The sequence below is a fragment of the Chelmon rostratus genome, chromosome 10 (genome assembly GCF_017976325.1).
Source record: "Chelmon rostratus isolate fCheRos1 chromosome 10, fCheRos1.pri, whole genome shotgun sequence".
In the NCBI taxonomy this organism is placed as follows: Eukaryota; Metazoa; Chordata; class Actinopteri; order Chaetodontiformes; family Chaetodontidae; genus Chelmon; species Chelmon rostratus.
The window spans coordinates 13208293-13232091 of NC_055667.1; the positions used below are offsets into that span (position 1 = coordinate 13208293).

Sequence of the window (23799 nt, forward strand, 5' to 3'; positions counted from 1 at the left end):
ACAGGGAATTTACACACACACAGAGCCAGATGTCGCCCACCTCATCCAGCCTTTAAGTCCTCTTCATCCCTCCCTCAGCCTCCTCTCACTGCTCTCCGTGTTGGCTGACGATCACACATGAAGCTCGCTGATACTCGAGTTTGCTGCAAGCAGTTTGAGGCTCGATGCCCCGGTACTTCTATAAGAGCCAGCGGTTGTGAAATCTATCAGTAATGCCAGTTCAATTAAACAAAGGTTTACAAGAAGACGAACATCTGCCAAATACTAAACCAACGATGACTGAAGGAGGGAGAAAACAAAAGAATAGAATGAATTCAAACACTGTTTGCCTCCACAAAAGAAACGATCAATCCAAGAAAATGCTGACGTTGAATCAAGGTTGCTGTGGCAACCGGCGTCGGTATTGAAAACTTGAGGGCCCTACAGCTGAACTAGAGCCAGCAGTCGATTAGCCTAGCTTAGCTTAACAAGTGGAAGCAGGTTAAAGAATATGCCTACCAACACCTCCAAACTCCCTTTAAAAAACTACAAACTGTCATTATTATGTTTATATTTATGTTTGTGTGCGAATTAAAAAAAATGAGACACACCATTTTAATTATGGGCTTTTTTTTTATTCTTAACACAGAACCAGCTGTTTCCCCTGCTTCCACTCTGTACATTAAACTAGTCCATCCATGTTTCTGTCCCACCCTTAATGATGCGAGATGCGATGTGTTGATGTTGTCATCTCACTCTGGGAAAGAAAGAGAAGAGTAAAATATCCCAAAATGTTTAACTATTCCTTTAATTAAAGGTTGGTTTCCATTTAAAGTTTGAGCTGAGGATTTGTGAAAAACCATTTGAAGTTTTCATCACCAGTCGTAAACCACTGTGAAATCTATCACACCAGCTCGTAGTTTTCCAGCTCAAACTCTGCTCAACTGAGTTTACAACATCGCTCTGGCATAGAAGCCGAGCTTGCCACCCTTTCCACTATAACTCTGACCACCAGTGTAGTAAAACTGAAAGTGGGAGCAAGTAAGCAAGTAAGTGTGCAATTCTGAATACAAGGCTTTGGTTGAAAGCAAGTCAGATGGCACTGAATCAGTCCACCCAACGTGTTTCTGCCAGTTCCAGCCCGGACTGAATCAAACCTAGGAAGTGGAATGATTTGTTTAATGATAATTACCCATGAAACACGAAAACAAATCCTGATTAAGTTTCTGTAAATGATAATCCATGTCCTCCTCGCTAAAACATAAACCATTCTAATTGATATTTGGGTTCTTATTGTTCAGACAATCGGTTTATTTTGCTTAGTGTTTAGTTACGTACACACTGTGCGTCTTGTGTTGCAGTGCTTCCTTGGTGATTTTGGAGGTGGCTTCTGGCCCAGTTTACTTAGTGTAGCCTAATTCTAGAGTAATCTCTTTGGTCTCAAAAGAATCGTGACGTGACGTGTTGATAAAAGCGTTGAAATTTAAACCTCCTCCTCAGGGACCATATTTTTCCCTTAGGTAGTTTTAGGATTTGAGAGTGCAAAGGTTCTTACAATGTTTCAGTCCGGTATTTAAATCATGCAATTCTACACTTGTTGCGTCCTGATACGGTCAAAAATAAACTCCATGTTTCCACTTCTGCCAAATTTTGGCTTTGGCTCAGCAACACCGAGCTGCCAGAGAAGACAGATGGTGTTGTGCATAAATTACAACTGAGCTGATCGAAATGGAAAAGCATCCATCAGCATGCAGTAGCATGATGGTGCTACATATGAAAGCTAATGTTGCAGCTTTTTTACTGCTTCTAAGTAATCGAGTTTCAAGTAAGCGCATATCAATAATACAAACAAAAATATAACGTTCACAGGGATTTTTTTTTTCATATTGTGACATTGATGTCCAACATATGATAAAAGTAATCATTCATCTGATCAGTATAATCTGAATTAGGTAGGAGGGTTTTAATCTATTGCAGGTTGTTTAGCGGCTGGCGCATGAACAAAGACGTAATTTGATGATGTCTATCTTTCCATGATTCTGGCTGACTTCTAAGTATTGTGTCTGAGGCTGCTGACACTTTTGAAGGTCCTGTTTAGTTTGAAACCTCAGTTTGAAAGTTAGAGGCGATTTCAGCTCGACGTTTAAAGGACAGCCTGTGTTCAGGACCATCCGGCTCGTCTCCAGCTCTGAGTAGATTTTTTTCCCCCAGTTAAAATAATCACTGTTCCAAGCTCGAGGATCAAAGACACAACAAGCACAACTTACGATTGAGGGTGGATTAAAAACTTAAGAACACACGTGTGAAGTGTCAAGAAACAGTTAAAGAGAGGGAGGAACGTGGATGGCTGGTGGAGGTCGGCCATGCTTCCTAAAGCGTGCGTAGCGGGACTCCTGGACGGTGGATGGAATATTGCAGCAAACTGTCTCGACCGTTGCCAGCCAGGTTTTAGGCAGGCCCGATTTGACGGTCTGTCAGCATCAGTCAGGCATGCTATCAGGCTGCTTCAGGTCAGGCTGCATGTGTGAGCCAGGCCCTTCGACAGACACACATTCATATCAGACCAGCATCATGCCAGAGGAACTGGTCCAGAGATCTAGACCATTTCAAGGCAAAGTTTTAGACTGGCCCTAATTTATTTATTCATGTCAGTCAGGCATAAAACATATGATCCATTGTAATGGATTCCCACAATCGCAAGCCAAATTTTATCCCCTTACTCAAAGAAATGCTTTGACATTTTTGGGAAATGCACTCATTCGCTTTCTTGTTGCAAAGGCAACGCGTGTGTGCTACAGCCAGCAGCTGGCTAACTTAGCTTAGCACAAATACTGGAAACAGAGGGAAAGAGCTCGTCTGGCTCATTGCAAAATCCGTCTACTAATCTCATAATCAAATCAAGAGCAACCCGCTGTGTTCATTTTATGTTATTATCCTTTCTGAAGCCACAAAAGTGGCCATAAATAATATAAGAAAATACACAGAAGATTTGCATTAGGAAAACTTCAAAATATATTTAAACCTCAGAGAAATTTTTCACAACATTCAGAAAGATGGATTATACAGAACAAGATTCTAAGTCTATAAGAATATTTTTTGGACCACAAGTTAATATGAAAAACCTTGTTTAAGCCAATAGGAAGTTTGCATTGACATGTCTTATATTAATATTAAATATTCTCCCACTTTGACATAAATCCTATCTGATATTTCATCTTGTACAATAAACTTTTAATCTGACATTTTCTTGTACAGACAAGGAAATCTCTTACACTCTGCTGTATTTTAGCATATTGGAATGGTTGCCAGGCTCTCCAGTGTCACATCCTTTATCCACACAGGAAAGGATTTCAGTCAATGATGAATTGGATTTTTTAGCGGAGGAGGTAGCATCTGTAGCAAATGTTTAGAAGTTTGGTGTGATGAGCCAAACAGGAGAAAGTGGTTCAGTTTGAGCCAATTAGGCAGTAACATCCTCGTCCTTTAAGATCACTTTACATCATCTGATCATTTCTGTAGCACTTTATCACTTTGCATTTATACACACTCTTTAAAAACCACACACACACACGCACGCACGCACGCACGCACACACACACACATGCTCTCTATACACATCGAACATGATCAGACATAGTAATGCAAGTCAGGGCCGTTTGTTTTCCTCTCTGGTTTCTATTCTCCCTGTTAGCCAAAACAAAGCCAGTTTCCTTCTGGACCGGACAAAGCCTTATTGTCTCAGTGAAACCTTCTGCTAGTCTGCACGAAACTACAGTATCACACACGTCATTGTTTAAATAATGAGAAAGACTTGGACTTTCCTCTTCAGTAGCAATTCCATTTTGTTTTTCATTGCTGAGAGCAGTGTGAAAACGAGTCCCCTTGTTTCAGCTCCAGGTTTTCTGTCATGTTTATCTGAGATTCAACTCTTCTCCTCATTGCATTTGCAGACTGAGAGGAAGACTTTGGTACTTTCCTAATCAGGGAATCTTGGATCTATACCGTGAGAACCGTGAGAAGTAAAAAATTGAAGCCATTTTTATTAATTTCGATTGCCTTTTTCTTAAGCTCCAGGTGCTCTTGTTTGGACGCTTTTAGGCTCTGACTGAGAACAGATTTCCATCTGTTCTGTAGCCCAAAGCTGAATTTCACTTCTAGGCACAAAACAGAAGATTGACACCGAAAGGGACTCAGCAATGAGTCTCTGGAGACCTTTACTGTGGCTGAGTACATATTGTCTATAGTAAGCATATGGAGCATATGATTAATCGAATGTGTGGAAAAAGGTTAATCATTTAATCATTTGGACAAATGATTACACAGTGTTTTGTGCAGTAAATATGACAAAAATCATAGTTTATTTTAAAAATGTAAAGATAAGATGAAGGTGAAGCAGCCTGTCACTGAAGGAGCTGCCCAGTGCTGTTAGAGTGTCCTGCATGGGTGGAATAGAAGATTATTCCAATGAGAACTGGTCAATGGGTTATCCAGAGTGGCCAGGACATTATTTATGAAACTACACACTGCTTTTGATTTATTCCTTTCACATCTCCAAACCTGGACATATAAACCCAAAATAATCTGTTTGGTTAGAAAGCAGTAGAGAAAGTTAGATTTTTTTTTTCTTAGTTTTGGTGAAACAAACCGTTCACAGTATTTGAGTGGAATATGTGGAATGATGAATGTGTCTGTTGTGTCTCAATCAAGGTTTCAGATTCACAAGCCAAAAGTTAACTCCCAAAGTCTTTGGCTCTTCATTCCAAAGCCTTTGTTTCATCACATGTAGATGGTCCGCTCTGCTCAATTTGCCTCTAATTGCGATAAATTTAAATTTCCAGGAAAAATAATTCAAATTTAATGACACACGAGCTGATTATTATGTTTTGATTGTGTTAACAGAGTCACACAAAGCCTGTGTGGGCTCAAAAAAAGCAATTCCGATTTGCAATATGGCTGAAAGAAAAAGGTGGTTGTGGTCATTAATCATCACTCTTTTCTTCTTTCTCTGTTCCTCCATGTTTGTCTTTTTATATCCCTTCATAGATTTACTGGCCCCCGTTACCTGGCAACAGAGAGGACTGCATTGAAACAGGGAAGGAACCGCAGGTGAGCGACAGATAACTCCTGCTTGTTTTAACACATTTCCATTAGAATATGGAAAATTCAATCAGATCAGTTTGTTTTCTTCTTCACGTCTTTGCAGCCAATTGAAATATTTGCAACTTTCACAGACCCATTGCTTCATATTCAGTCTGAACGCACCCTGAGAGACCGGAGTTTTCTCGTCCTGCTCCCAGTGTCTGTTCTGGAGGTTTCCACACACTGTCCTGCTTCACCTGCCCTCTAGGTCTCTGGAGATCACCTGAACCAGACTCCAGCTTAAACAGCAGACCCGATTACCTGTTTCCTGCCTGTATTTTGTAACCAGCTCTCTTGCAAGCATCCTGTATGGAGGATGATTTTTGAATTCTGTTTTCCTCCCTGTCTGCCAGCAGCCGTTTATTTTACCCGGCTTGGTGTCTGCAGTTGGATACTCATTCCTGTTTCCAAAGTGGTCAGAAATGAACCCATGAGACCAGGCTTTTTCCATAACTGAGTGGACCTACGCTGCTGAGCAGCTCCATACTTTTTTAGCCAAAGTGGCTCCAGTGAGGAGCAGAGAAGCAGCTCTCAGCATGACACACTGACAAACTCTGGCTTGTCAAGTTGGTGAGGGGCTTTCAGAGACTTTGGCTGCTCACCCGCTGAATCCTGCGCTCCCGTCAGTTTCTACCCTGCTCTTCTCTTGTCGGTTCTCCTGCATCTTCCAGTTCCTGCTTGAATCTTTCCAGTTCAAATTTATTAAAAGACATTTGAAACCCAGGATACAAAATATTTATGCACTTGCGGCACTTCAAGGCCCCTGTTTTTTAACAGCAGTCCTCAAATGACACATGCTGTGATGGGAAGTGCAGAATGCGCCTCTGGCAGTATAACAAACTAGAGTATACTGTAAATGGCATACTTAAGACAGTTTAGTACCGTGTTGTGTTGTGCTGACACTTCAGTTTCCGACCCTGCAGCTACTGGTCCTCTAGTCTCGGCTCCCAGACACAAACCCTGAAAAGCTACAGTAAACTGCAGACTATTAATGACTCCAGTGAACAGCACTGTTAAGATGGCTTTACAATCATAATGAAGTTTTAAAGCTGCCGTGAATAATCTTTCTTAATAAAGACAATGAGAAAGAGGAAGCCTAGTTGCAAATAAAGGCTTATATTGGTTCTGCAAAGGAGGAGAGGGAGGCAGGATTGTATCTCTTAATGAGCACTCAAAATACAGGAGGAGGCAGGAGGAGGTGGAGAAGGATACGGGGAGGAATATGTAAATAGAGGAGGAGAGGAGAATATGATTAAAGAGGCAAACACAAAGGGAGGCCATCGTTCCTCTAATTATGACCGTGTTTACAGCGGGAGAAAAGAGGGAAGGGAGATTCTGAAGCAACCACCTCAAATAATGTCAAGAAACAAATCATTTCAGGATAAATATCAGCTTTGAAAAATCTGTATGGTAACGAGGGGAGCCGGCGCCCAGGACTGTGTCAGCACCTTGAGTTGTTTACCTCCTCACACGCTGACTCAGCTCTCTGTTTGTTAGCCTGGAGGAGGTTAAAGAAGCAACGCCACAGCAGATGAAAAAGGGGGGGAAGATCGAAAAAGACGGAGATAATGATGATGGTGAGAGCATGATAAACAGGAAGGGAAGACATGACAAACTAAAGAATGTAGTGCAACCCTCTGCTGGAGTCAGTTTGAGCCCTGCTAGCTGTGTGGCTGTACACAGGGAAATCCCAGTCTGCTGGTCGGTCCACCACTTTGGTCATGACTGAAACATCTGAACATCTGCCAAGTGGATTGTTATATTTTGTGCAGATGTTCATGATCCCCAGAGGATGAAAGTGATGACTGGTGATCCACTGAATTTTCCTGCATCACCAACACAAGTTTCACCTTTATGTGTTTGAGTGAAGTATCTCAACATCAGCTGTTCTACAGTACTAATTAGCAAATGTTAGCATGCTAACACGCTACACCAAGGCAGTGAAGAGTAAACATTATACCTGCTAAAAATCAGCATCTTAGCGTTGTTGTTCGGAGCATGAACATGCTGCTGTTAGCATTTAGCTTAAAGCACCACTAAGCTCGAGTACGGCCTAACAGATCCAATAGAAAGGCTGTGGACTGTGCTGTGCGATAGCAACATAAACAAAGAAAGAAAGCAATAAAGAATGGACAGAGCATAGAAAATAGGACAGGAGAGAAGAAATCATGGAAAGTAAAGGAAAAGAGAAGAAGAAAAAAATGAGGGAAGGAAGAGATTTTGTAATGAAGTCTCTTCTCTTTGATGTTTTGAGACATCGTTAAATTTGGTCCCAGTTGGAGAAGAAGCCCTTAGTGGCTTGAGTAGTGCTCAGAATACCTAAACTGGGACTAATTACTGGTTTACACACGCACACACACACACGAAATGAAGGCACTGTTGTATGAGTTATAAAACTACGATGAATTTTGTGAGTTTTTGCGCTCGTGGCATGAAGTCTGACAGCTGCCCCCATCTGGAAGGGTTTAGAAGGTGTGTGTGTCTATAGGTACTGTATATGTTCTCTCTGTTTGAAGTGGCAGGTGTGTCTTGGGTGTCTTATATCAGTTTTATTAGGTGTTTCCTCTGTGCATTGCTCACAAGGCTCACACGAGGTTAGGTGTGTGTGTGTGTTGTGTGTGTGTGCTACTGTACTGTCCACAGTGGAGAGGAGAAGCCACAGCACGTTATTAGACAGTTCTTTAAAACAGGATGTGTGTAACTCGACCTTACAGTGCCAAAGGAGTCAGTGTGTGTGTTTGTGTGTGTAATTAAGTGAGTGACAGATGTTTGCCTGCTTTTGTTAAAATTACACAGAAATCTTTGTGCATTCCTTCACGTTTCTCTGTTTCTGAGTGTTTCTGTGTCAAAATCGATGGATTACTGCTTTATCCTGTTGCATCTGCAAAGCAAAAACACACACAAACGCAATCACACGCACACACACACACACACACACACACACACACACACACACATCCATCTCATGTGTTTGCTGTCTGTGTCTGTTAAACATATCTGAGTTTGACAAAAAGCGGTAGAGGTTGAAAGGTTAAAGGTGTGTCTGTGTGTGTGTGTGTGTGTGTGTCTGTGTGTGTGAGTGTGGTAGAGAGAAAGACATACATAAGAGATAGAAACTGAGACACAAATTAAAGAAAGAAGATCACATTGAAGGTTTCAGCTGGAATCAATCCAGGTTTAATCACTCAACAAAAAAACAAATATCCTCCGTCCTGTATGTCCTGCAGCTGCACAACCGTCCTCACACACACATTCAAACTGAGTGAGACATAAAGCAGGGGAATGTCCTTTATCTCTTAAATGAAAGCCTCTGTCTCCACAGCCTCCTGCTGACAAGTGTCATTCCACCTTAAACATGTTTTTACTGATAGCGTTTCCTCCCAGAGTCACAACCTCATGACCTTCGCCGTCATTAATTACAGCTCAGACAAATAAATAACAGGCTGCGGGGAGGCACTCGGAGACTTCGGCCAAGCATGCAGCGTCTCGCTCCAGCTGTTAACACATTGTTCTGCCTCATCTGCATCTCCTGCTCGCAATTGGATTAATTATCTAATCAGCTGCTTACGTCTTCCATGTCGAATGGGCTGCGACGGCGACACTTTGAGCACAAACAAAACTTCTTGAGAGAGCGGGGATCAGTTTGGCTTTTTGAGTGTGTGGATAATTCGAGTAAGGGTCAGGGTGTGCACGCAAGTCAGAACTCTGCAGTGGCACTAAATCTTTCTTAAGAACAATTTGGATAAAAATGAATGTAATTCCTTCAGTTACTGCAGGTTAAAGCAGTGCTAGTGTACTGTAAGAAGTCTCATTCTCCATATTGACTTGTGCATTAGTAAATCATGTTTGTATTTCAAGATGATCAACTGTAAATATTTTAAGTCTTAAAGTACACTTTACTTTATTTACACTGTGGTGTCATATAGAGATAAACAGTAGTGCAACTGGGCTCCAGGTTTGGGAGGATACAGCAGCTCGTCTTTATGGCTCCTCAATGGTTTTTGTTTATTATTAATTATAAAAAGATGCCGCAGAGGACGGAGACACGGACATCGAGTTTGGTCTGCCTCCGTCAGCGGCTCGTTTCGCTGCTTGCAGCTCTCACGCCTTAGAGGAAGTCAAGTAGGTGACTGTGGTTTTCTGTCCTAAATTAATATTTGATTGGTTACATGTTGGGAGGAGTTGATGGATATTTCGGAAAAAAAAACATCTCACGCACTTTGGCGCGAGTTTCTTGCCATGACTGAATGTTTTCAGCGCCGTCTGGAAATCGCTCAGGGTTAACTTGGAAAACGAGCTTCTTTGAGGATCAAACAACTGCCGAGACCAAAGACTTGGCGAGGCCAGTTCATCCAACGGTCCGGCTTTGAACTGCTTTTAGGATGTTCGTGTGTGTCTGTGGTCGTGTTTGTGTATGAGGTCCTGTTCACCGTAGTCTTTTACATACGCATATTTGTGTGTGTGTACATGAACGTGTCGGTCCTCATATCCTGTTAGTATTACAGAATCTGACTTCTCTCCACTGAACGTTGGCTGTTTACACTGGAAACTGCTCTCCGTGTCCAAACTTGCCTCTCCCTGCCCGGGTCAGTCATCGCATAACATGTTTGGCTGCTGGAGCCCTTTGCTGTTAGCTCCATGTTAGCGCTGCCTTTATGCTCCATGGACATTGCTAATACAATGCCTGCAACCACAAAAGTGAAGTCCTGTCATGCAAAATTCTCCAAGCAGCAACAGCAGCAGCAGCAGCAGCTCATTCTTGGCCCAAACTTCTACCATTCCCCTTCAGAAATGCGATGAAACAAAGCTTTATTGAGCATACAGCTAATGCTAGCTTGCTGATGATGCTGATTCCGGGCACACAGAGCAGAATTGGTCTTTCAGAATTAAAACAAAAGCAAGAAATACATTGGCATACAGCAAACTGCAAGAGGAGCAAATGAAACTTTGCCGGGTAGTTATTGTTTCTGACCTGGCACATCAATGATAATGTCATCTTTTCCTACGAGTCCCAGCAATTCATCAGTGCGCTACTTTGACAAACCCCTTTAAATTCCCCAAAGCATCAGCAAAGTGCATTCGACAGTGTGCCAAAGAGGTTGAATGTCCAGGACTCTCAGCCCACCCAGGACAAACTTGGGCAAGCAACAGCATGAGAAACATTTTCCTGGTCCTTGAGCAAACTTCTTGAATGCATCTACATGTAGCATATTTAAACGTTAATGCATCATCGCCAAATCTTGATCCTGTGTTCTCCTTTCTGTGGAGAAATCAGAGCATGCTCAAAATGATTTGTTGCCTGTGGTACTCTCACTGCTCATATTTCCCCAAATAAAGGCCACATTTTGGCATAAGCCCTGTTTGTCTTTGTCATGAGGAAGACATTTGTCTCCACCCGCTGGATTCACCTTCTCTGCTCCAAGTTTTTCTCTTTCATTTGACTAAAAGCATTTGTTGGAAGAGTCTGCAGACGTGTCATCCAAGCAGTCAGGTGTCAAATGAACTTTTAATTAATCCGCTTGACTGGATATGGTTGGTTGTTTCATACACTCACCTGCCGTTGAACTTTGAAATGCTCAGCTTTGGTTGGAAGCACAATGCCCTCCTGTTATTTGCTACACAATCACCATAGTCCATGGGAAATCAGACTTAGTATTGCAAATTGTAAAGGCTAGGACACGCTGCCAGAGGTCTTGGCAATGTTCTTGTTTATGTTAATGATACATATGTCTCAGAGCAAAAGTAGTAATAATCTGATGTTTAAAATGCTATACATACCTCGTTTAACCCCCAAGGCACAAAACTGTGGTTCCTGTGGGCACTTTTAGAGTTTGAACTGTGTGAATGAGCGGCTTGCTATTGCTGGGAAATAGTATTTGTGGTCAGCCATTCCCCTCTTGATAATCAAAGGTTAATAAATGAACATTGCAAGCTTTTGTTTCCACCAAATAGCCCCGTCCTTGGTTATTTATGCAGTGCATAACTGTCTCCATTTTCAATCCTGGCTAGATGTTAAGACAACTCCCTGAAATCTCTCAGCGACAGGAACCCGATTTAGGAATCAAACCACTTCATTTTCTGTTAAACACCACTCCCTGTATTGCCACTTAATCTCAGTCTAGGACCACACAGATACATAAAACCCCAAATCGCAGGGTGGGAGAGCAGAGACATATTTCTTCTTTTCAACATGTCATTCCAGTCTCTGCTCTCCTCGGCCACACAGACCTCTAAGACGACTCCCTGAGTAGTAGAATGAAAACATGGGAGAAACAAATTTCTATTCATTCTCCAATCGGTAACCTCTGCAAGACCTCGTATGTCTTCTGTAAGGAAAGGACCAGTCTTTAATGTTCTTCCCTCCAGGAGGTGATTCCAGTAGGAGTTACTTCCAAACACTGGTTTGTACCGAGTAAAGCAACAGAAAAATACCAGCACATATGAAACACAGATGCTCCTTCTTTGTATTGATTGAATAATTAGCAGCAAATTTAGATTTATTGAAAGAATTGTTAATACAAATGTGTTTCTGTTTAGTTTATTATTGCACTGGTTTTGTTGGGGTAGAGACATGAGCCAGAGCTGAAGGGCAACACGATGATGTAAACTTTGTCTCGTACTGCGGAGACATGGTTTACATCAGGCCTGCATCGCCTCACTCAAGGAAACGATCAACAACGTCCGAGCCTCTGACTCTGACTTTGAGATGGACGTGGTCACACCCAAACGCAAAATGACAGATTTAGGTGACTTATTCACACCACACGCGCACTTGTAAAAACGCAAAGCGACCACACAAAAGGCGGAGAAACGTGCACCAATACACTCAGACCACATTCAGCTCATCTCACCTGACATCTGTGCATGTAAACACGCTGTGCATGCACTCGTTTTAACAGTGACACACCAGATGCTCATTGCGCACATATGAGTTTGACCTTGTTAACTTGAGAGAATGGCGATCCCCTTCCTTCTCAGCTGACACCCGTTTTGTCAGCTTCTGTTGTTACAGACAGGAAGAAGGAAGTATTCATGCCCCCTGTTTCCTCTGGACCTCTGTGTAGTACAGAAACGTCTCCATGCTCGTTTCCTCAGTCACCGTGTCTTTTGTTCTCGCTCTGAGGTGTGTTTGAGTGTACACGTCTGGCCTTTTCACCCTTTCTCCTTGAATTTCTTTTTCAATCTTTGTTTCCATTCCAGCCGAGTCTCATAAGGAGTTTATTAATGTCTAATGATGTGGTAGTTGTCTATTTCTGGCTTTCTTTTTAAAAAACTCAAAATTAAAGTCAGTGAGTTATTGTAAGTGTCTACATATCCCTTAGGACATTAAAAAAAAAAAAAAAACAAATTTCACATCATCATCACATTTTCATTTTGGCGCCCAGGCTTTTCGGATGTTTTACAAATCTTGACAAAGCTCCTTTGACCCGAATGTGAGCATCAGCACGTCATGTTGGCTGAACTCCAAAAATCAGAGATACGAGTGCTATGCGAGACCCTGACGTGATCACATTTCATCCAATAAAACTCCTTCCTTGGCCTTAAACATGTGGGATCGATAAGCCTTGCTAAGAAATCGATTTGTTACCTTGAAAATGAACTTTCCTGCCTTTCCTGAAGACAGTTACTGTTGCTGTGCGTGATTTAATTAATGTAAGGACCCTTCCCTGGTGTGTGTGTGTGTGTACGGTACAATATGTAACATGCGTTTAAGAGTGAATATTCACATCCATAACCAGTTCTTTTTCAGCACTGAAACAGCACCGGGACACCACAAGTTCACCCTGGCAGTATTTGATGTGTTCAAACGACATCCGAAAGCATTCGATCCAACACATATTACTTTTAGACCTTTTCATGTATTTCTTTGAGCTGCATGGTTTTAATGTGTGTGTGTATATCTGTGTTTTGCAGACCGAGTGTGCCAACTTCGTCCGCCTCCTGCAGCCCTACAACCGCACCCACCTCCTGGCCTGTGGCACCGGTGCCTTCCAGCCCATGTGTGCCTTCATCAACGTGGGCCACAGAGGAGAGGTGAGCTGGGGTGAAGATGGTGTGTGTGTGTGTTTGTGTGTGTGGGAGGCAAGGAGGGCAGCTGCTGGGGAGAACTGTGGGGGCCTGCAGAGTATCTTGGGAGGGGGCGGGTGTCTAAGCACATCAGTCATACAGAAAAACACACACATTTTCTGACAGACAAATACACATACATGCCCACAAAGACACACACATAACTCCTTTGCATTGGCAACTATATGTGAAAAATAACAAGATTTCTTTGAGGAAAACTCTGTGATATACAGCTGTCACAGTTGTGTAACCCATACTTTACTGTATGGTTGCTGCACTGAGTCTCCATTTCCAAAAGGAAATGTTTGAAAACTGTAAATTATATTAATTTTTTATACACTGTGTAGCCATTAGAATGACTGTTCAATTTGGACTGTGCGGTTTGCTTTGATATCAGTTTTCCTACTGAGTCACTTCTTAGCATGGATCTTTATGTCTTTGCACACTCAGCGTCTCATACTGACTCACAAGATACCCTTAAGCGTGTGTGAGATGTGCAAAGCCTTCCAGCCTGAAAGGTTTTCTAACACATGGTGAATGTGAAACGGTCACTTTTGCTGAATTGTAACTTAGATTTAGGCTCTAAAACCACTTGATTATGTTCAGGAGGAGATTGTTGACTTTTGGTCTCACATGGGACATGAACCCTTACCTTGTGGGGCAGCTGGATTCATGAGATCACAAGTTCACGCAAAATCACACGATGTGAGAATCCATCTTGCCAGGCTTCAAGTTATGCATTTTTCCAAACCAAGTTCCACACTCAGTGTCCTATGAAGAACAACTGGCAGCTACGGACAGGTGTGGTTCAGGGTTTTAGGGTGGATTAGAGTATCTGTTCATTCAAGAAGAGCAAAGAATGGTACTAAAGGGTTTCCTCTATGGAAAAGATGTTTTTGCTCTTGTCCTGACTGGCTTTGGTAAGAGATTCAGTCTACTACCCAGTCTCATACAGTTTCTAGATCTGCCTGGTTGATGTTAGCCTGTGAAAGACAGTGACAGACAAATGGTTCATCCAATCACCTGCCAAGTATTTGATGAAACTGCCTGCCCTTTTCCAAACAGTTTCCATGGATGACTTCCCTGAGGGTTGTGTGAACTAAACTTTCTGTATGGGCAGAATTACTTTTACAGTATGGATATATTATTGGCTAATGTCAGCAAACAGCTGCATTCTCACACATCCAGGAAACAGAGAAACATGATCTTTCATTTGGAGTCCATCCACCTAATCACAGTAAGTCCAATATTCGCTCTCATTTTAGCTCTGGTTTGGCCTCCACCAACTCCTGAGACAAAAATATGTGGCTCTTTAGCAGCTCAATGCTCCATTTGTTCCCCAGCTATTTGCCTACTTTGCCTCTGCCTTTTAGTGTTGAGTAAATAAGGTGCACAGTTAACTTGTGTTTGCAGGAAGCAAACACCATTAAAAAACACCAATACAGCATAAATCCACCATGTGGATTTGTGGTGCATTGGGGGTTTGGTGAAAGCTGGAAGACAGGACTGCACAAAAAACGTGCAGACCATGAAACACAAACAATGGGCTAAAAGAGTCTAAAAACTAAATTTGATGATCAAAAATTATTTTACATTACATTAGATACAAACACATGTGGGTTATGATTACAACTAGATTTATGTTTAAATCAAATACATTATGTTTAAAACAGACAAATTGATACTAAGTAAATCAAGTAAAACTCAACTGATCAGTTAATACAAAGTTTGATTAAAGTCTGAATAAACTTATGATGAATGGTTGTCTAACTAGTTTTTACATGAACAAACCATAAAGAAGAGTCTGTATTATTATTGCAGTACAGAGACAGGATGTCGCTGTATCAATATGCGAATGAAGCAGCATACATATGAGATGATAAGGAGTCAATGGGGTGGCCTCTAAGGAGTCCTGTGGAGGAAACCAGGCTAATGGAAGAAATACGGTCGGTGCCAAGATCCTTTTTAGAAAAACACAGCTCAGACGGGCCCTGCTCTGTGCTCAGATCCCCGGGGTTCGACGCTAAGCCTCAGCAGGCAGCTCTGCCATGAGTCCTTCTGTGGAGCCACTCAGCCGCAGCTCTGCGCCCTCCATACATCTTTTCAACCGCACAGGCGGGCTCTCTGCACAGCCACTCAGCTCAGTGGGACCCTCTGCAGAGTCTCGCGCTTGGAGCAATTTGAAAGACAAGAATCAATGAATGGAGCTATTAAGACGGACTCGTACTTCGCTGTTTCGTGGCGGTCCTCCAGATGGCAGCCCAGCACGCCGCCCTGCCTTTCCCAGCAGGAGGGGGTCAAACTGGCATGAGGAGAGAGGAAAGCTGAGTGTTGGCAATGAGCTAAGGGAGAGAAAGGAGACAGAGGGGTGGGAGAGTGCCAAGTGTGTGTGTGTGTATGTGTAATGGATTGTCTGTGCATATAAAGTGCAGAAAGTACACTTCAGCATTTTTCTTCTTTCTTTTTTTTTCTTGTGGATTTAGGTGCTCATCACACTGTGTGTGTTCTCCTTGATGCCATTTTCTGCCGTCTGCTCAGTGTGTCATCCTCAGTGTGGTCTTTTGACTCTGGGTTTTATGGCACATCATGAAAAACACCGAACGTCTATCTCTGCTCGCACTTAAAAACTTTGACCCAGTAACAATAGACAGTGGTCAGCATGGTTGAGAACATGACAACAAAAACTGGAGATGCTAAAATAAATCAGCGGAATCGTTGCAGGGTGGTTCTGAGAAGCCGTCTTATGAAAAGTAGGTCACTTATTTATCCTCAGATCTGCTGGAACACAGGAGTTGCTCTCCGGGAACATTTAAGCAAAGCACTTGAACTGATCAATCTGTGTAGTGAAGTGTAACGTAGTGACGGTTCAGTGTTCAGTGCAGGTACAGGACAGGTTTGAAGACACCAGTTGTCCTCCTGCTGGTGTGTCCCACCATCACTCAGACCACAAATGCGTCCTTTCAGCTCGTCAGAGTGTCTGTCTGAATGGACGACACCACAGGGAGCCTGTCCATTTATTTAACCAATCGTTGACAGGCGGGGAACACTCACCCATGTGTTTGTCTGACCTCTCGAGGGGACGGAGGCCTCAAGGCCTCAGACTGGACTCTGGGTGGGATGACCTTTGACCCTCGAGGTGTTTCATCTCAGTTAGAGGCAGACATCCATGGTCTCTTTCTGTCTCTTTTACGCCCCCTTTCTCTCTCCATCTCTGTCCCGTTCTTCAAATAGACTTTGCGCTAACACGCCTGAATGTAGCATGAAATACAGCATGACTTAGGCTCATCTCACTTCAGCTGTGCTGAAGTGAAGAAATATTCTCTGTTACTGCCAAGCAATGTTTTGAAAATGTATTAGTATTGGACAAGCTGTTATTGTTCTCTAGTGTCAGCTAATCCTCGCTGTATTTCATGCTTTCATCCACAGATGGAAACAAAGAAATGCATTTAGCAATACTCTAGCACATCGACCGGCTGACGTACACTCGTGACTGAAAGAGCGTCAGTGGTTTTCATATTACTGGGAGGTCGTCGAGAGCAGAGATTTTTCAGAACGGTTTGTTGAGCAGTAAGATTTCATTTCATCTAGTTTACAATACGTCATAGTTTATTGAACAAATGTGTTGCCGACTGTTTGTTGCCAAAAAGGTATTTCTTGTTTTCATGTATGGAAACAATGTTTAGATTTATTTCTCAGCACACAGTGTTCATTTTAGTTCCTAAAACATATGAACCTGTAATCTGCGTCTGTGCGTTTCTGCCTCATTCCTTCTTTCTCACGCACACACACACACACACACACACACACACACACACACTCACACACACACATTCACCAACTGGAGTCCCCATGGTGAGTGACACAGCTGCCTAAAGCGGTGTCGTAGATGTGAAAATAAACCACCACGTTATAGTGACGACATACAGAGGATCGGACCACACACACACACGCACACCCCCGCACACAAGCACATACACATAATCAAAGAAAACAAATGACACAAACTTGAACACATAAATATGCAGAGACACAGACAGAAACGCACAGAAACATGACGAAAGACATGCACATTCACACCTAAATATAAATATATAGAAACAAATGTGTAGAAAGACGCACACACACACACACACACACACACTTAAATGCACCTAACAACAGCTTGCAGATTCAACGCGCATATAGCCGGCCGGCCTCCTCAGCAGAGCCAGGCTGCAGACTGCAGTCCACGCGCTCCATTCTTCAGTAAAAGCCCGCTTTTCCTTTACGGTTCTGCTTTGTGGCTCTGATGAAATGAGTCGCTGAGTAACTCGCTTCCTCTCAACGTGATGGCAGACCTCCATGAAAACCTTTGTAAGAGCTACACGTGGGACATTTTTCAAGCCCGGAGGGGGAAAATAAGCTCTTCAGCGAGGCCAATAGCATTAATGTGGATAAAAAGTGGACTAAAAAGATTGAAAGCATAATAAAAAATTAATTGCATATGAATCACCGTTTTATTTTTCCCACACATATTGCCTTTGGATCAAAGCCCCACAAACTGGAGATGAATGAAGTCTCTTGTTCTACTGCTTCTGCCTTTACTGTCAGTTTTGCTCACTTTCTAGCCCTTTACATGGCATTACACATCGGTTTTTACTGTACTGTAATTATCAGCATAACTCTTAATCAGCTCTGTCCTGTCTCGCCCACTTTCTCTACTTTATCTCCTGTCCTTTCAGCCTTTTACAATCTTTCAACAAGGATGAAATTAAGAGAGTGAGCTTCCCATGCTTTCACTACAGCGAGACTTGAGTGGTGAGAGAGAGAGCACAGCCATTATTTGACTGGACAGTGAGCAAAAGGCCAAGTACAACAGCATTTCAGATGCTTGAAGTGAGTCCAAACTGTAGACATTTTTTAAACCAAACAACTAGATAAATGTGTAGCTTTAGTTTTATCCAGTATAAAACTGTGGATAATAAAGCATGGAGATTTGAAAATGGTCATTTTAGGACTCAGAGATAAGACCTCAGACCTTTGACAGATGTTTCAAATGATCATATTTGAAAGGGCAACCCTGGTTCATTTTTGCATGATTTTATACACACATACCACTACTTCATCAAAACATTAACAGCAAGGGAGGACAAGAGGGGAGGAAGATGGAGAAACAGATGAGAGCCTCAAGGAGCTGGAAGTACAAAAGCTGCACGTCTGCTTTGTTCAGCTCGGGAGGAGAGAGGAAGATGGATAGGACAGGGAGAGACACAGCAGCCAAGGAGCTGTTCTGCAACTGGGTGGTATGATGTGATTAAAACTGAAAGTCGAGCCTTTTCTCCTTTCTGTCACTCCTACATTCACTGTGTTCTTTGTTTCTTGAGTTAATGACGGCCAAATGGCCTCACAAAGACAATTCTGTTCTGCACCTCGGTCAAAATAACGTCCCATGTGAGACGTTACATGTCAATTAATCTCATATTAACGACATATGTCACCATCTGTCACGTTGGCATTAAAGGTAATTCTTGGTTTCCCTTAGCCTGTACCCAACTCTCTGATTCTTAGAAAGTGATGCCAAAAACATCCACTATTGTTTCATAACTGTTTTTGCAGTTTCAGAGAGAAACTACAGAACTTTACAGAACAGTGACCACTGTGGCCAGAAATTACAATTACAGGATAATGCTAAAAGTTAAAACTACAAAAAATAAAGGCTAGTAAATAAGCTCGTGCTCATACCAGACCAAATAGGCTGTAGCAGAAAAAAAAGAGTGTATTACATTGAGAAAGGGTGTTTCATCACTAACAACTTCTAATTTTTCATTTTTGAGAGGAATGTGTGCTATTTCATCTTTTAAAATTCACAGTCTCTCTTCAAGTCAGCTGATTTAGAGTCGAGATTGTTAAATCACACAAGTGTGCGTGTGTCAGCAGTCACTTGTCTCAGTGGGTTTGTAGTGGGGGTCCTGGTGTATTTTGCTTGGCATAGCTGAGTACAAAGTGGCCTGGATGTCTCTCTCTGTATCACAGCACTGCTGTGTATTTGTCTTGGCAGAGTTTGGCCAAAGGGACTCTGACAGTCCAATCAGCTGCACAGGCAGCTGCACCATTCATAAAAAAAAAAAAAAGTAATGAGATTACATAGACACACACGCACACACAGACACACAACACAAACAACCCTCTTCTGCACATATAAGATGCACAAATATGTGTAAAAAAAAACGGCAATACACTCAGATCACATGCACACACACACACTCTGATAGGGAATACAGACATGCACTGACGTTAACTATAGCAACAAGAGAGTGAAGAGGTGCTGAAAGGATAAAGAAGACTAATGACTGAGCTGACAGTGAAAGAGATGGAGAGCAGAAAGCAGATGGAGACAAGCAGTTAGAGAGAGAGTCAAAGCGACGGGTTAGACAGAAGAAAGGGGGGAAAAGGTTCACCAAGTGACAATGTGAACAAACAACATGATGTATGCAGCATATGCTAACACCAGCATTTTTATTGTGTCATTTGTATTATGTCTGTGTTTTTGTGGTACGACTTTAAGACAAATTAATCAATAATCATACCACACAGACTTGTAAAAGACAAGACTCAGAGCACTTGTTGAATATCTGTCATAATCTCAGACCCTCATGCTGCTGAGATGCACATGTTCACTTTGACAGCTGTAAAACTCATTCAAACCTCTTTGTGAACTGAAAAGCTACATGCGGATCAAAGAAGAAATGAACTGTCTCTGCTAATTTCTTGAGTCATGCAGGATAAGACAGTGCATGTATTATCTTTTGGTGTGTTTCAGACAGTAGCAATTTGCTGCGTTCATGTTGCTCAGCACGTATTATTGTATGAGTGAGTACGTGTTGGTGCACGTACAAAACTTAATGTGCGTGGGTGAGTGCATTGTCCACTGTGTTTCTTACACTATTTCTGTCCCGCTGACTTCAATGTCATCATCTCCCATGTGATCTCCGTGCAGTCGAAGACTCACCCTCCCAGTAACAATACTCCATTGTCTATTAGAGGAACAGAGACTCCTGCATACACTGAGTTCACTCTAAGGACATCTAAATCAGTAATATGGACTTGAATCAAACACAAGGATTTACTGTAGGTCCTGTCGCCTTCCATTCTGCTTTTATCCTTGAAAGTCGCATTGATCTCAGCCAGGCTGCTCAGAGACAGGCTGGTACGCCGATGTCATTTAAGCGGGAGTAGAAAGGCTGAAAACAAAAGGGCCTTTGTCCACAGTGACCCTGTGTTGACCCGACAAATCACACAATCCAAGGATGTGGCCTGTAATTTGACTAACTTTTAAATTAGTACCAATCTGTTATTTTAATTCTTTCCTGACGTCCTCACCGCTGGAGTCAGAAAAAAGAAAAAATCTGATGTAAAATGACGAGCCTTGAAATGCTTTTTTTAACTTTTCTTTCTGGCAGCATTTTCACTCCCAAAAGTACAACCCAGATTCAGATTTTATTCTGTGTAAAACATGAAAAAAAAAGAATGTGATAATAATAATCATTTCAGACACCTACCCAAGAGCACAGCGACAGTATATTTAGTGTTTTACCTCTTCAGCTTTATTGATTTTTGCAAATATCTGCTTGTTCTGAATTTGACACAGAAACATATCTCACATCTCAAACGCTGGGACAGGAGCAACAAAAGACTGGGAAAAACACCTGTTTGGATCATTCCACAGGTAAACAGGTTGATTGGTGACAGGTGATAGTATCATGATTGGGTATGAAAGGAGCATCCTGGCAAGGCTCAGACGTTCACAAGCAAGGATGGAGCGAGGTTCACCACTTTGTGATCACATGACTGTATAAAGGATGTTACTACATGGGCTCAGGAACACTTTGTAAAACCGCACACAGTTCATCTGTGAATGATTGCATTCTGTTTTATATATGTGTTTATATATGTGTTTATACTGTTTATGCTGGAATCAGGGCTGTTGAAAAGGCAACTGACCGCTCAGTTCTTGTATTTTACTCAACAGTCTATTGTTGTTACTCACAGCAAATGAAAGGGGTTTCATGAACAGAGTATTGCCGTCCTGTGCCGGGCCATGATTTGATATATTTACGTGGTCAGTTACTGCACATTATCTGTTGATTGAGTTTTCTTGAGTGTCAGGGAACCTGTTCTCATACGAACTGTCAAAAGTCTTTTTTCTGTTGGTAAAGTTTGGATTATAACTGTAGTTTTGATTTGATAACAGTGTGATGTACTTTGTTTTGCTTTGTTACCCTGATGGCTCCTCGGTGCAGAGCTCAGCTCTCAGGGTTGCTCTGCGCTGGGAACTGGGTGGGAAACTTGTCTGAACTCTGGCAACAACACTGATCCTGCATTTCCTCGTTTCTCAGACAGCGTCTGTAGTTCCCAGACTGATGCAGAGTTCAGTGGGAGGACAAATAAATGTGAAACACAGGCTGAAACTGAAAACAGCTCCTGTCCCGCTTCTTTATGTGAACAACAGGACAGAAAAGCTGAAGAGTGGCCTTTCAGTCCCTGCAGTTAACCCCTTATAAAAGCTCTTGGTTGGTCCGTCGAGCAGATTGTGAGATAATTAATCTCAGGTGCTCCAGTGGGCAGACCCAGTTCATAAAGTAGAAAAGATTCTCCACATGGAAGGATTGATGGAGAAATATAACACGGTTATTTATTTCTTGTCCATAGTCTGATGCACTTTCTGAAGTTTCTAGAGAGACGAACATCAAGTTGACATTCTCTGACAGACCACCTGCTGAAAATAAACTCTCCATGTGTCTTTTTCTCTCCCAGCATGTGTTCTCGATGGACCCTACGAATGTGGAGAATGGACGAGGGAAGGTTCCACATGACCCCAGCCTCCCCTTCGCTAGCACCTTCAGTGGTACGTCCCGTGTTGTTTTGCCTGTATTTCTCAAGTGATTTATGGGGCTAATATGGCCTGGGGACCAGCTTCACCTGGTTTACATCAAGAACATTTTAGTGAAAGTTCAGTGGTAGCCGAATGGTTAAAGTGCATGTCACATAACTGCAATGTCCAAAGTTTGATTCTGGCTGGGGACCTTTGAACTCCACCTCCCCTCTCTTGTTTCCTGAAGTCCTCTAAAGGCAAAAAATGCTGAAAAAACTGAGGATGTCAACAGGTGGGTGTTCTGTTCTTATCCCTACAGGCAAAGTCTTTAAGGTTCATTTATGTTCCACTCTACAACACAGGGCTGCACAATGAAAAGCAAGCTGCAGTCGCTTTGTTGCTACACAACAAAATCTACAGAGGATGGATAATCAATAGGATGAATTTCACAAATTGTGACAAAGATGTCAGTTTTCTAGCTTGGTATTCATGATCTGCCACATTTAGAGAGCCAAACACAGATAGTCTGTTTCTGCACATTTCACTGTTCTGCACAGATCTCTGTTATCGTTTGAAATGATGGCCCCTAACCCGAACCCTAACCTGAGGACAGCAGCTACAGAAACCTTCTTTGCTTCTGTGACACACACGCACACACACACACACGCACACATTCTGGAGCTGTGCTGACGAGGTGAAATAGTTCTGGGTGTTTCTGTCTGAATGTCATTAGGTATTTAGTTCCTGAAATAATGTTGATTTATAGCAGTGACAGACAATCCTGGGAGCCAGTGAAGTTGGAGTTGTGTGTGTGTGTGTGTGTGTGTGTGTGTGTGTGTGTGTGTGTGTGTGTGTATGCATCTCTCTCTCCCACCTTCCTCTCTCTGCAGCTGGGTGCTTTCGGCAGCAGAATTTATCCCACAATGCACCGTATCTGGCAGGAAAACGTTAAATTAGAGCCAGACCGGACCTCAGGAGAGATACACAGTGGACACGTAGATACAGAACAATACACACGATGCTGCTGATACTGACAGATAGAAAGAGATACTGAATTGTACGTGCTGGCAGGGGATGGTCATTTGTTCAAGGGTTGTTCACCTGCACCAATCTAAATGTCACTTTCAACATAGGGACAGTGGAGAACACCGACTCAGCTGATCTGCTGGCTTCCTCGAGGTCATCAGGGTCGTGTAAGAAGACCAGCAGCTGGAGTTTAAGCTCCTGTTACAAGACGGTCTTCTGAATACCATATTCAGGGTTCCGGTTCTGTCTCTGTGACCGCTGACCTCTCTGTGGATTTACTCTTCAGGGATCAATGATGCGCCAAAAGCAAAAGGGCTCTTATTGACTTGACTTATTGACTTACATCAGCCTGGAAAATAGGCTTTAAAATAATAAATAAAATAATAATAAAATAATTCTCCCCTCTTTAATGTCAGGATGAAAATAGACAAAGCTCCACAGGCGTTCACCACTTACTGCATCTGCGAGTGTCTGCTCATGTTTGCTTCAGTGAAAACGACTTTGAATTGACTGTATGTGTGTTTGAGTCTGTTTGTGTGGTAAAGCAGGGTGTGTGTGTGTGTGTGTGTATTTCTAATATAATTATTGCAGCCAAATAATATAATATACAATATATATAATTTAAACTCATGAGATTTCTGAAACAGTCTGTGATCAGGTTCCATGCCTACATTGGCCACTATGCTGGAAAATATTAAAAACAGTTGTGTCTGTAACAGCAAATCGGATTATTCTGA

At 42.3% G+C, this 23799-nt stretch overlaps 1 protein-coding gene across 2 annotated transcripts in view; it reads left to right on the forward strand.

Moving 5' to 3' along the window:
* Nucleotides 1-23799, forward strand: part of sema3bl (sema domain, immunoglobulin domain (Ig), short basic domain, secreted, (semaphorin) 3bl) — a 62102-nt gene that overhangs the window by 20253 nt on the left and 18050 nt on the right. For both annotated transcript variants that reach the window (XM_041945262.1, XM_041945263.1), the window contains exons 3-5: nt 5023-5085; nt 13033-13152; nt 21979-22069. In XM_041945262.1, coding sequence (XP_041801196.1) covers nt 5023-5085; nt 13033-13152; nt 21979-22069 — 274 coding nt within the window. The remainder of the gene's footprint in view (nt 1-5022; nt 5086-13032; nt 13153-21978; nt 22070-23799) is intronic.